We start from the raw sequence: 12,445 nt of genomic DNA, 5'->3' as shown, positions 1-12,445 counted from the left end.
TGAAAGAGAAAGAAAGAAAGAAAGAAAGAAATCATTTATTCGCCAAGCATAGTGAAAATGAGTTATTACATAAATTAAAAGCAGCGTGTATGCTTTGTCATTATTTGACATGCGAATTTTAGTGCAGTGCATAGTTATCTAATATATAAAATTCTCGTGTCACAGTTTTCGTTGCCATACTCCTCCGAAACGGCTTGACCGATTTTGATGAAATTTTTTGTGCTTATCCGGTATCTATGAGAATCGGCCAACATCTATTTTTCATCCCCCTAAATGTTAGGGGTAGTCCACCCCTAAATTTATTTTTTTATTTTTTAGACAAAATTTTTAATTTCTATTTTTTTATGATACAACATACAAAAATACATACAATCCTCAATTTTCACCCTTCTACGATCAACCCTTATTTTTTATTTGCTAATTAAAAACTTTAAATTTTTTTGCGAGAATTTTGTTTTTATTTTGTCATGACGTAGAATAAAAAAAATCATATTACTCTGAAATTTTCACCCCTCTACGATCAACCCCTATTTTTTATTTGTTAATTATAAACTTTAATTTTTTTGGCAAGATTTTCATTTTTATTTTTATTTTGTCATGAATTAAAATAAAAAATCTGATGTTACTCTCAATATTTCATCCCTCTATGATCAACCCCTATTTTTTGTTAATTATAAACTTTAATTTTTTTGGCAAGTTTTTTATTTAGTTTTATCATGACTTAAAATTAAAAAAATCATATTACTCTCAATTTTCACTCTTATACGATCAACCCCTATTTTTCCATCCGCAATAAGGTTGCAAGATGGCAATCAAATATTATAATTGTAGTAAGATAAATTCTTATTCAGAGTTTATAATTTCAAGTTCCTTTAATTATGATTTTTTTAAATTGAATTTGATCTCCCGCGCTCGCCGGTCGACTACTGATCAACTATCAATCGATCAGCTATCCCCACCAGGTGTCACCACTGATCCAGCAAACATCACGTAGTAGGGATGGGGACGAAGCCGGTCTCCTGTCTTACTTACTCACTATACATCATAGATTATACACTTAATATATTTGAGAGCTATACAATACTATACATTTTTCAGCCATGTTTTGTTGGTTTTATTTGTGTATCAATAGTATGTTCAGTAGGTCTGAGAATCGGCTACTATCTATTTTTCATACCCCTAAGTGAAAAGGGTTGTCCACCCCAAACATTAATTTTTTATTTTAATTTTTTGGATATATTTTTTTGTTTATAATGAGGTATTATGTGGTTAAATGAGGTTTTTATTTCTACAGTAGAATTTCCCTAGAAATCTTATTTAAGGCAACACAACGTTTGCCGGGTCAGCTAGTAATATTATATAATTTACCATTCATTCATCCATAATTCAACTAATAATTAAAAATCCATTTATTTTCAATGTCATCCCTAAGAAAATCATTTATGTGATAATAATTTTCACTAATAAGATTACCTTTTAAGTTTTTTTAAAAATTAAAATCATCTAAGTCTCTTTCTAAACGTTCGTGCACATTGTGTTCGTGCACAGGTGAGCACACCACTATACTAATTGTAAGAGAGTTCTTACAATAATCGTGTTATTGTTATTATTGATTGCTTATAACTAGATGAGTCGTGAGAACGTATACTCTTATAGTAGATAATATATAATCAATAACGTGTAGCATAATGGATTATGCTACTTTAAACGAATAAGAGCTTAATGTGGATCACTCTTCGCTATTTGTTCTTATCTGCCGCTGATTCTAGAACATCGTGGACTGTGGTGTCGAGAGTAGTGCGGATCAGGTCAGTCCAACCAGTATCGGGCTTAGCTTCTCCAAGTTGCCGTCATCCTTTCTGGCAATGTGGCCAAATTATTCCAGAACTTTACTTAGGCATATGGTAGAAAGCCTCATCTGTATCTGGAGATCTAAACAGCTTTAACAAGCTAAATCGTAACAGATTCATTGGACGACTGCGGGCTTCGGTTCCTGCTCGCTATGAAGCACTACGGCTACCTGCTGCGCTGCCTGCCGCTGGCCCAGCGCGCCGCCCTGCAGCGGACCGGCGTCGGCACCTGCAACCTCGTGTGGGCCTTCCACTCTGAAACTCACGAACAGCTGCTGGCCTTAGTCCCCGGGTACGCTAAGGGTCAACCGAAATGGACTACAATGAGGGAACTGGGTGAGTTATACAATCTTTATTGACGATACCTTTGATAATGCTATGTTTAATTCTCGACGCCTACTTGCATCGCTTTCACATTGTTTTATCTTCTCTGTTATTAGTGTTAGTTGTGTCTGATCTGTGTTCAATTTAGATATGTTACAACATAACAAACAACATTTATTGTAGATCGTAGACGACAAAAATCTCTTATCGTATCGTTAATGTCGATTCAGCAGATAATGGACTTTCACGTAGCAGTGGCAAGACGAAATGTCGGCCCGTATGGATAGCTACCAACCCTTGCCCATTCCGGTTTGAGTGGCGTGGGACAGCCGCTATACAATAATACAGATGAAACCCGCCCTTTCGGGACGGTATTTTGAGTGCGGGCTTCGATAACCGCTTCACATCAGAAAAGCCGTAAACTCGTTCACTTACCCACAAAATATATAAAAATAACATATTGAGAACTAAAATTACCTACTGCTACGATAGATATAAAAATAAGTATAGAACTGAGGCTACACTCTTTCAATATATCTTATTAGCAGATTTGTGTTCGATATTGATTTTAATACCTATGATTTCTTAAAAGGAGTGGGCTGGTGGATTCGCGGCGAATTGCTACGCACAAGCGTGGAGAAACTTGCACGTGCTGCCTACATGCAGAAACAGGACCCCATGGACGCGGCTCTGTATTATCTCGCCATGAAGAAAAGAATGCTTCTTTGGGGCTTGTTCCGGTCTAACCGCGATGATAAGATGACTGCGGTGAGTGTCGAGGAAAACTACACATTTAAACCGTACAATTGCTAAACCGAATTATTGTTTTTAAATAGTTTTCTGACGGATTGTAGGTTTACCGACACACGTTGATATAGTCTGTGGTAAAGAACGATACCAGTAACTCAATTCGTGTACAACTACAACATGCAAAATTATAGTATAATATTCTATTTAATTTTTTTTTTATTGCTTAGATGGGTGGACGAGCTCACAGCCCACCTGGTGTTAAGTGGTTACTGGAGCCCATAAACATTCACAACGTAAATGCGCCACCCACCCCGAGACAAGTTCTAAGGTCTCAAGTATAGTTACAACGGCTGCCCCACCCTTCAAGCCGAAACGCATTACTGCTTCACGGTAGAAATAGGCAGGGTGATGGCACCCACCCGCGCGGACTCATAAGAGGTCCTACCACCAGTAATTACGCAAATTATAATTTTGCGGGTTTGATTTTTACTACACGATGTTATTCCTTCACCGTGGAAGTCAACCGTAAACATTTGTTGAGTACGTATTTCATTAGAAAAATTGGTACCCGCCTGAGATTCGAACATCGGTGCATCGCTCAACACGAATGCACCGGACGTCTTATCCCTTAGGCCACGACGACTGTAATGTTGTACCTATATTCGATTCTTAATTCACGTAAATACAACTTGTATAATAATAAAATTGCGTTATTATCTAAATAAAGGTCGACATCCCCAAAGTTCCATTAATACCCGAATTTCAGTCTTCAGAATAAATGTATCTATCTATTAACTGATGTTTATGTTTCGGCAGTTCTTCGCGAACGACTTCACGGAGAACCGTTGGCGTAAGGCGGCCCTGAAGAACGCGTTTGTGCTGCTGGGGAAGCAAAGGTTCGAACATGCCGCTGCCTTCTTCTTACTCGGGGGAGCGTTGAAGGATGCTCTTGAGGTACGCATCAAATTAAATTTCAAAGAAACTTGTAATAGACCAGTGGTCCCCAAACTTTTTTATTGCTCACAGGTCTTCAATTTGTGTTTGCTATCATGATCCGGTGTCGTTTATTATCTATATCAGCATTTTAGTTTAGGCTAACAGGCTGATTACCAACATTAATTTAAGATGTAAAGAAAAAGAAAACTATTAGAGTGTTATAGTTTCTTTTTATACAAAATAATAACTTTATGGATTACATTCAAAAAGGCCAACCTTAATTTATCTATAGTGATGTACTGTTTTTATGGACACAATTCAGATCGTCAATGAAATTGCTAAAGAAATCCGCATTCGCAAAGAAGTCCGCATTGCTGGTTGGAATCAAATTGGAACCAAGTTGTATTTTCAAACTAGAAATAAATAGGATGGCGGTATATGGCCTATCTATACTAATATTATAAAGAGGAAAGATTTGTTTGTTTGTTTGTTTCGAATAGGCTCCGAAACTACTGGACCGATTTGAAAAATTCTTTTTCCATTAGAAGCCGACATTGTCCCTGATGAACATAGGCTACTTTTTTTTATTTTTTTTTATTTATTTTTTTTGGTTTCATGTGTGTTTTAATGTTTCCGAAGCGAAGCGAGGGCGGGTCGCTAGTATAGAAATAATTCAGTACACGTTACATACAATTCTTTGATGTTCTATTAAATATTATTTTAGGTCCTCATAACGCGCCTCGGTGACTTACAATTAGCCATGATCGTAGCACGGCTGTACGAATCGGACAACGTTCTGCCTGCAAGTCTCAAGAAATTGCTAATGGATGAAATATTAGGGTGAGTAATTTTATATATAAACTTGATAATATCAAATTGAAAATATCCATTTAATAACTATTAGAATATATAATACAAATTTCGTTATTTACGTAGTTACATAAGAATAAAATCACGGTGAAGGAATAACATCGTGTAATGAAAATCAAATCAGCAAAGTTATAATTTGCGTAATTACTGGTGGTAGGACCTGTTGAGTCCGCGTGGGTAGGTACCACCGCCCTACCTATTTCTGCCGTGAAGCAGTAATGCGTTTCGGTTTGAAGGGCGGGGCAGCCGTTGTAGATGCCTATGGGCTCCAGTAACCACTTAACACCAGGTGGGCTGTGAGCTCGTCCACCCATCTAAGCATAAATTTGTTTGTTGAACAGCGGCGAAACGGAAGATGGTGAAATAGACTTAGAACGGGCGCACCCGGACCCGTTCGTTCGCTCCATGGCGCTGTGGGAGCTGAAGCGGTACGGCGACTCGCTGGACACGCTGCTGAGCCCGGCCGGCAGGCTGCACGCGCCGCGCGACCCGCAGCAGAAGCAGGACGCCGAGCCCGTGCCCAGCGTCTTCAACTTCTACGTGTACCTGCGGACGCATCCGAGACTCAAGCGCCACAATCTACCCAGCCAGGTAGGACTACCAAGCTTTGTCTTTTTTTTATTGCTTAGATGAGTGAACAAGATCACAACCCACCTGGTGTTAAGTGGTTACTGGAGCTCATGGACATCTACAACGTAAATGCGCCACCCACCTTGAGATATAAATTCTAAGATCTCAGTATAGTTACAACGGCTGCCCCACCCTTCAAACCGAAACGCATTACTGCTTCACGGCAGAAATAGGCATGGTGGTGGTACCTACCCGCGCGGACTCACTACGTCCTACCACCAGTAAGTTTCGTTTTGGTACTCGATATGGTTCATTATAGTCACAAATGTAATTTTATACATACATATATAGTTGATTTTAATTTGAAAGTATTGTGATTTTTAGTTCAAAATTGAACTACCTATTAATGACATGAATGACGGTGGCCAAACTACTTCGTCGTTGTTGACCTGCAGAACACTTCTGATTCGGACTTAGTAAATGCTCAGTGGCTTTAGTTGTTCAAGAATCTGATTCATGCTCGTTTTATCATGGTCTAATCGTGATATAGATTACTCATGTACTACAGGAGCATCCATTGGCCACGTGATTTTCCATTTCATTCTCTTGGTCTTCTTGTATTTTGCTACACACTCACTTCAGTTACTTTAAAACAGTGATTATCAAACTTATTTCTTTTACCGCCCCCTTTGAAAATCAATTCTTTTTCAGCGCCCCCATTTTTATACACCCCTAAAACTTTAAAACCTCAATTTCATTAATTTAATTAATAAATGTTCTATTAAGTTTAGTAAATGTAGTACCACGTAGTACTAATTTGTAGATGCTATTATTGTTTCTTCATATTATTATATGTCCATACATCGCTACAGAGCGAGTATTTACAAATTTGCAAAGTAAAAATGAATTCTTCTCATCAATATGTTTATTTAAATTCAGAATTACCAAAATACATTGCTATTTCACTGTACTATTATTGTACTAATTTATTAGAACGAAACTATTTTTGTTGAATATCTTTCTCATTAATATAAGATTCTCATCATAAGATAATTAAAATTTTATATTTCGAATAGTAAATAATACTACTAAGGGTCGATTCGACCAAACAAGAGTAAATCTTATTCTTAGAATAACTCGTCAGTTATAATAACCGGCAAACTTCTTGAGCATTTGTTGACGTAGTGGGGGTAAGTTTGCGCATGGTACACTCACGTGCAAAAACATTACTTACTCTGCGTCATAATGCTATTAAATTATTAAAATCAACATATTATGTATTTATTTATATATTTATTAGAACATCAACAAAATATATAGGTTAATAATTGTAATAATTTAATCTTGGGGTAAAATAGATATTCCTTCTATTAAGTCAAAATTAGAGCTGTTGCCAGGTCTTGGTTCAGTTGAAGCGAAGCTGGTATTTGTAATTTTTTTTTCGTTATCATAATCTTGACCATCATCATCATCACTGTTTTCATCACCCGAGTCGCTATCATCGTGATGAGTCGACATAGGGCTCATCGGCGTAGTTTACAACTCGGTCGATTCGGTCTTCTTTTTTGTCTATAATTAATTATTTTTTGAAGATATTCGATTCGTAGTAATCGAATGTTACTTTTTTCATTTACCAGCTTCCGATTATTTTCTGTTCTTTTTTTCCATCTGAAGCCTAGCTCTTTCATAATTCGTCGTAAGCTTCATTCCGAGCCATTAAAATTTATATCTTCTTTAAATTTTTCGAAGCCTTTCTACGGTACGGAGTTTCGCTGCTTGTTATGTAGTTATTATGATTACATCTAACTATCCATTCCGGTAACTTTCTTCTTCCCTGATCTTTTCTTACCCGGAGTCCGAAACACGGCGAGTAAGCCAGAGCCTTTGGCTTCGTTAATAATGCACCTAACAGTACTCACTGATGTTTTTCTTGCTTCCGAAGTCTGTTTTACTTTTTCCATATCATTCTTCCCCTCTTTTATAATGAAGCAATATACGTCGTACACAATTTTTCTACCCTTTCTTTTGAATACTACACCAGTTTGTCGCGGCATAGTGTATTTTTTATAAAAAATCAACAAACACTCAACATATAGCAATGGCAACAAAGTCAACAAGCAATTATAACAAATAACGTAACAATTAATAACGACAGACTTTTTACTGTATGCAAGCGTACTTTTGGGAGCAAGCGGAAAGAGGGCGCGGTGCGGGACGCAAGGTTCGACTGATCTACCAATAACGCGCTCGATACGATTTCCCCTGCCGTCGCGCCTCACCCTCACCACCAAAGTGATCTAAAATTCGGTTCTGCGCAGTCAAGGTCATTTGCTCAAGAAGTTTGCCGATTACTATAATCGAGAGTAAATCAATTTTACGTTTTACCATCTACAATTCTAAGAATAGTGGGCCTATTCGGGAATTGTTACTATACCGCCGTTTCGCACGGAATAACGGAGCTATTCCTAGAATAAAGTAATGGCGTCAGTCAGTCCAACATCTGATTTCTGTCATTTCATAAATATTTATTCTGTTTTAATTTCAAGTCAACGCAATGCACTAAATTATTATTAATAGTCTGGCATTGTATAATGCAACGTTTAAACGAAAAAAGATAATACCACACGACAAAACTTGACAATTCCCTCAAACAAACAACAAATAAAAATAATACGTTTGACAGCTGGATATCTTACACAACAGCTACTTTTTCACACTAAAATACGGCAAAATCGAGTTGACGATTTGTATGCTCTTACACTATGCCGTTGAACAACAACATTTATTTGCCGGATTTTATTTTTGTTCACCATTCACTCTGCTATTCGCGTATTGTTATTCCTAGCGCAAGTATACGTGGAAAAACGACTATGGATTTACTCGAGATTAAAATCATGGAATAGGTTATTCCTCGTATAGTTACTCGAGTATAAATTTAAGTTTGGTCGAATCCATCCTAACAATAATAACTTATTAAACTACGAAAAATAAATTAATATCATTTCGTATTATAGATAAATAAGGGTAATTTTTCATGGAATTTTAGTTTATAATTTAGATCTGGCTCAAATAAAAACCACCGCCTAAGCCAGCGTTTTTATTATTTGTAATAATTAATATTTATAATTAAAGGTTGGGGAAAAAGTCTTTTCGCATTATAGTATGTATGAACTTGTAATAAAATCTCTTTGGCTATACTATTTGTATCTGGCTGGTTTTGATATCATTAAAAGTTTAAATTCTAAAGAACATAATTCCAAATTAAAATTAGGAAGATGTGTGATTTTTATTTATTTTTTGTACTGTCAAGATGAGTGAATCTAATGCAGATATACGATACATTTTAAAATATTACTACAATAAAGGTAAAAATGCAACGCAAGCCGTGAAAAAATTTTGCGATGTTTATGGACCTAGTGCAGTGTCTGTGAGAGTAGCACAAATTTGGTTTAAGCGTTTTCAATCTGAAAATGTTGATGTCAAAAATGCACGTCGCTCTGGTCGAGGGGGTGCCCTCCTCCCGGGCCTAAGCGTAATCTGTTACGCAGACGACACGTTGGTCGTGGCCCGGGGGGGGGGGGAGGTTTTGCTGAGTCTGCCCGTCTTGCTACCGCTGGGGTGGCGCATGTCGTCGGCAAAATCAGGAGATTGGGCCTCGACGTGGCGCTCAGTAAATCCGAGGCCATGTGATTCCACAGGGCCCGAAGAGTGCCACCTGTCGATGCCCATATCGTGGTTGGAGGCGTCCGTATTGGGGTCGGGGTGCAGTTGAAGTACCTCAGCCTTCCCAACGTTGGGGGTCCTGACCAGGTGACGCGCCGTCTCTATACAGGGGTGGTGCGATCAATGGCCTTATACGGGGCGCCCGTGTGGGGCCAGTCTTTGGCCGTGGGGGTAGCGAAGCTTCTGCAACGGCCGCAGCTATCGCACCATTTCCTTCGAGGCGGCGTGTGTACTAGCTGGGACGCCGCCTTGGGTTCTGGAAGCGGAGGCGCTCGCCGCTGACTATCAGTGGCGGGCTGACCTTCTTGCCCGGGGCGAGGCACGTCCCAGCTCCAGTGTGGTCAGAGCGCGGAGTGCCCAATGTCAGTGGCCCGTGCTGGAGTCATGGTCCAGACGGCTGGCCAATCCTTCGGCTGGTCGTAGGACCGTCGAGGCGATTCGCCCGGTTCTTGTGAATTGGGTGAATCGTGACAGAGGACGCCTCACTTTCCGGCTCACGCAGGTGCTCACTGGGACATGCCCCGCCCTCCATTCCCAGTGGAGGGCGGAAGTCCGGTGATTTCCTCCTGACAAAAAAAAAAGTCGCTTTGGTTGCCCTATTACGAATAAAATTGATGCCATTTTTGAAAAAGTGGAGCAAGATGGGCATATCAGTAGTTACGACGTAGATAAAGAACTGGGAATTGACCACAAATAGTTTTGGCGCATTTGAAAAAAACTGGGTACACAAAAAAGCTCGATATTTGGATACCTCACGAGCTCACTGAAAGAAACCTAATGAGCCGTGTACTCATTTGTGATTCTTTACGTGTACGACGTAATGAAACTGAACCATTTTTGAAGAAGCTGATAACTGGTGATGAAAAGTGGATCACGTACGACAAGAACGTTCGAAAAGGGGCGTGGTCAAAAGCCGGTCAGGCTTCACAGACTGTGGCGAAACCCGGGTTAACTCGCAACAAGGTGATGCTGTGTATGTGGTGGGATTGGAAGGGCATTATTCATTAGGAGCTGTTACCACCAGGCAGGACCATCGATTCTGAACTCTAGTGCGAACAACTGATGAGATTAAAGCAAGAAGTTGAGAGAAAGCGGCCGGAATTACTCAACAGAAGGGGTGTGGTTTTGAATCATGATAACGCTAGACCTCACACATCTTTAGCCACTCAGTAAAAATTAAGAGAGCATGGCTGGGAGATGTTAATGCATCCGCCGTATAGTCCTGACCTTGCACCTTTAGATTTCCACCTGTTTCGGTATCTTCAGAATTCTTAAGACAGTGTCAGGTTAACATCACGAGAGAACTGCCAAAACCAATTGCGCGACAATTGGTATTTTGATCAGAAGCCCCAAAATTTCTATAGCAATGGGATCATGTCTCTACCTACATGATGGCAAAAAGTTATCGAACAAAATTGTACCTACATACTTTAGTTAAATGTAAATAAACTATATTAAAAAATGTTGTGAATTTTCTTAAAAAATGCGAGGAAACTTTTCCTCAACCTATTATTATATAGAAACTAGCTGACCCGGCAAACGTTGTGTTGCCTTAAATAAGATTTCTAGGGAAATTCTACTGTAGAAATAAAAACCTCATTTAACCACATAATACCTCATTATAAACAAAAAAATATATCCAAAAAATTAAAATAAAAAATTAATGTTTGGGGTGGACAACCCTTTTCACTTAGGGGTATGAAAAATAGATAGTAGCCGATTCTCAGACCTACTGAACATACTATTGATACACAAATAAAACCAACAAAACATGGCTGAAAAATGTATAGTATTGTATAGCTCTCAAATATATTAAGTGTATAATCTATGATGTATAGTGAGTAAGTAAGACAGGAGACCGGCTTCGTCCCCATCCCTACTACGTGATGTTTGCTGGATCAGTGGTGACACCTGGTGGGGATAGCTGATCGATTGATAGTTGATCAGTAGTCGACCGGCGAGCGCGGGAGATCAAATTCAATTTTAAAAAATTATAATTAAAGGAACTTGAAATTATATACTCTGAATAAGAATTTATCTTACTACAATTATAATATTTGATTGCCATCTTGCAACCTTATTGCGGATGGAAAAATAGGGGTTGATCGTATAAGAGTGAAAATTGAGAGTAATATGATTTTTTTAATTTTAAGTCATGATAAAACTAAATAAAAAACTTGCCAAAAAAATTAAAGTTTATAATTAACAAAAAATAGGGGTTGATCATAGAGGGATGAAATATTGAGAGTAACATCAGATTTTTTATTTTAATTCATGACAAAATAAAAATAAAAATGAAAATCTTGCCAAAAAAATTAAAGTTTATAATTAACAAATAAAAAATAGGGGTTGATCGTAGAGGGGTGAAAATTTCAGAGTAATATGATTTTTTTTATTCTACGTCATGACAAAATAAAAACAAAATTCTCGCAAAAAAATTTAAAGTTTTTAATTAGCAAATAAAAAATAAGGGTTGATCGTAGAAGGGTGAAAATTGAGGATTGTATGTATTTTTGTATGTTGTATCATAAAAAAATAGAAATTAAAAATTTTGTCCAAAAAATAAAAAAATAAATTTAGGGGTGGACTACCCCTAACATTTAGGGGGATGAAAAATAGATGTTGGCCGATTCTCATAGATACCGGATAAGCACAAAAAATTTCATCAAAATCGGTCAAGCCGTTTCGGAGGAGTATGGCAACGAAAACTGTGACACGAGAATTTTATATATTAGATAATAAACAATGCTTACAATAAGTGAGCTGTTTAGGCTTACTATACTATTTGACACAGGAAGGTAATGGGTAAATTGTAAAAAAAAATCTAAGACAACTTTTTGAACAATAATTATATACGTATTTCCATTTTATTAAAAATTATGATTCTTACATCAGTAATTTCTTATAAAATGCTAGGAAAATCCTGTAAAATGCCCTTATGTTAAAAACAAGAAAGAAAGTAATTAAAACATCAATTTATGTTAGTTTACGTATGTATAATATTTTAAAACTCTGCTGGTAGTTTTTTTTCGTAGTAGTAGTCTAATATTTAAAATTATTTCTGGTGCAATGTAATTAAGGTAAAATTGCTCTAATTTTTTAACTATCATCGATCTTTATCCTTTATCCGTAGAAACTTGTTACAACTTGATTGCGTACGGTTTGCGGGCTATCCTACGAAATCTATGTTAAGTATTTTAAGTTTTTATAACATCATACAGGGTAGAAATATAAACTAATTATTCGTTACTGTGTAGTAGGTGGGTTTTAATTTTAGTGAAATTTAAAATACTATATAAAGTAAATGAAATTACAAATTATACATCGCCCCCCTAACCCACATCAACGCCCCCCATCTTTTTCTGGGCCCATTAACACCCCCCTCTAGGTTTCAAACGCCCCCAAGGGGGCGTTATCGCCCA

The 12,445-nt window shown here is 37.6% G+C and overlaps 1 protein-coding gene across 7 annotated transcripts in view; it reads left to right on the top strand.

Annotated features, from left to right (window-relative positions):
- Positions 1-12,445, top strand: part of Rbcn-3A (rabconnectin-3 alpha) — a 70,906-nt gene that overhangs the window by 30,792 nt on the left and 27,669 nt on the right. For all 7 annotated transcript variants that reach the window (XM_028171858.2, XM_089736322.1, XM_089736323.1 and 4 more), the window contains 5 exons: positions 1,965-2,186; positions 2,767-2,942; positions 3,741-3,878; positions 4,585-4,700; positions 5,072-5,321. In XM_028171858.2, coding sequence (XP_028027659.2) covers positions 1,965-2,186; positions 2,767-2,942; positions 3,741-3,878; positions 4,585-4,700; positions 5,072-5,321 — 902 coding nt within the window. The remainder of the gene's footprint in view (positions 1-1,964; positions 2,187-2,766; positions 2,943-3,740; positions 3,879-4,584; positions 4,701-5,071; positions 5,322-12,445) is intronic.

Source organism: Bombyx mandarina, chromosome 21 (genome assembly GCF_030267445.1).
Source record: "Bombyx mandarina strain Sakado chromosome 21, ASM3026744v2".
Taxonomy (NCBI): Eukaryota; Metazoa; Arthropoda; class Insecta; order Lepidoptera; family Bombycidae; genus Bombyx; species Bombyx mandarina.
The sequence above is the reverse complement of the archived record's forward strand: the minus strand, read 5'-3'. Positions and strand labels throughout refer to the sequence as shown.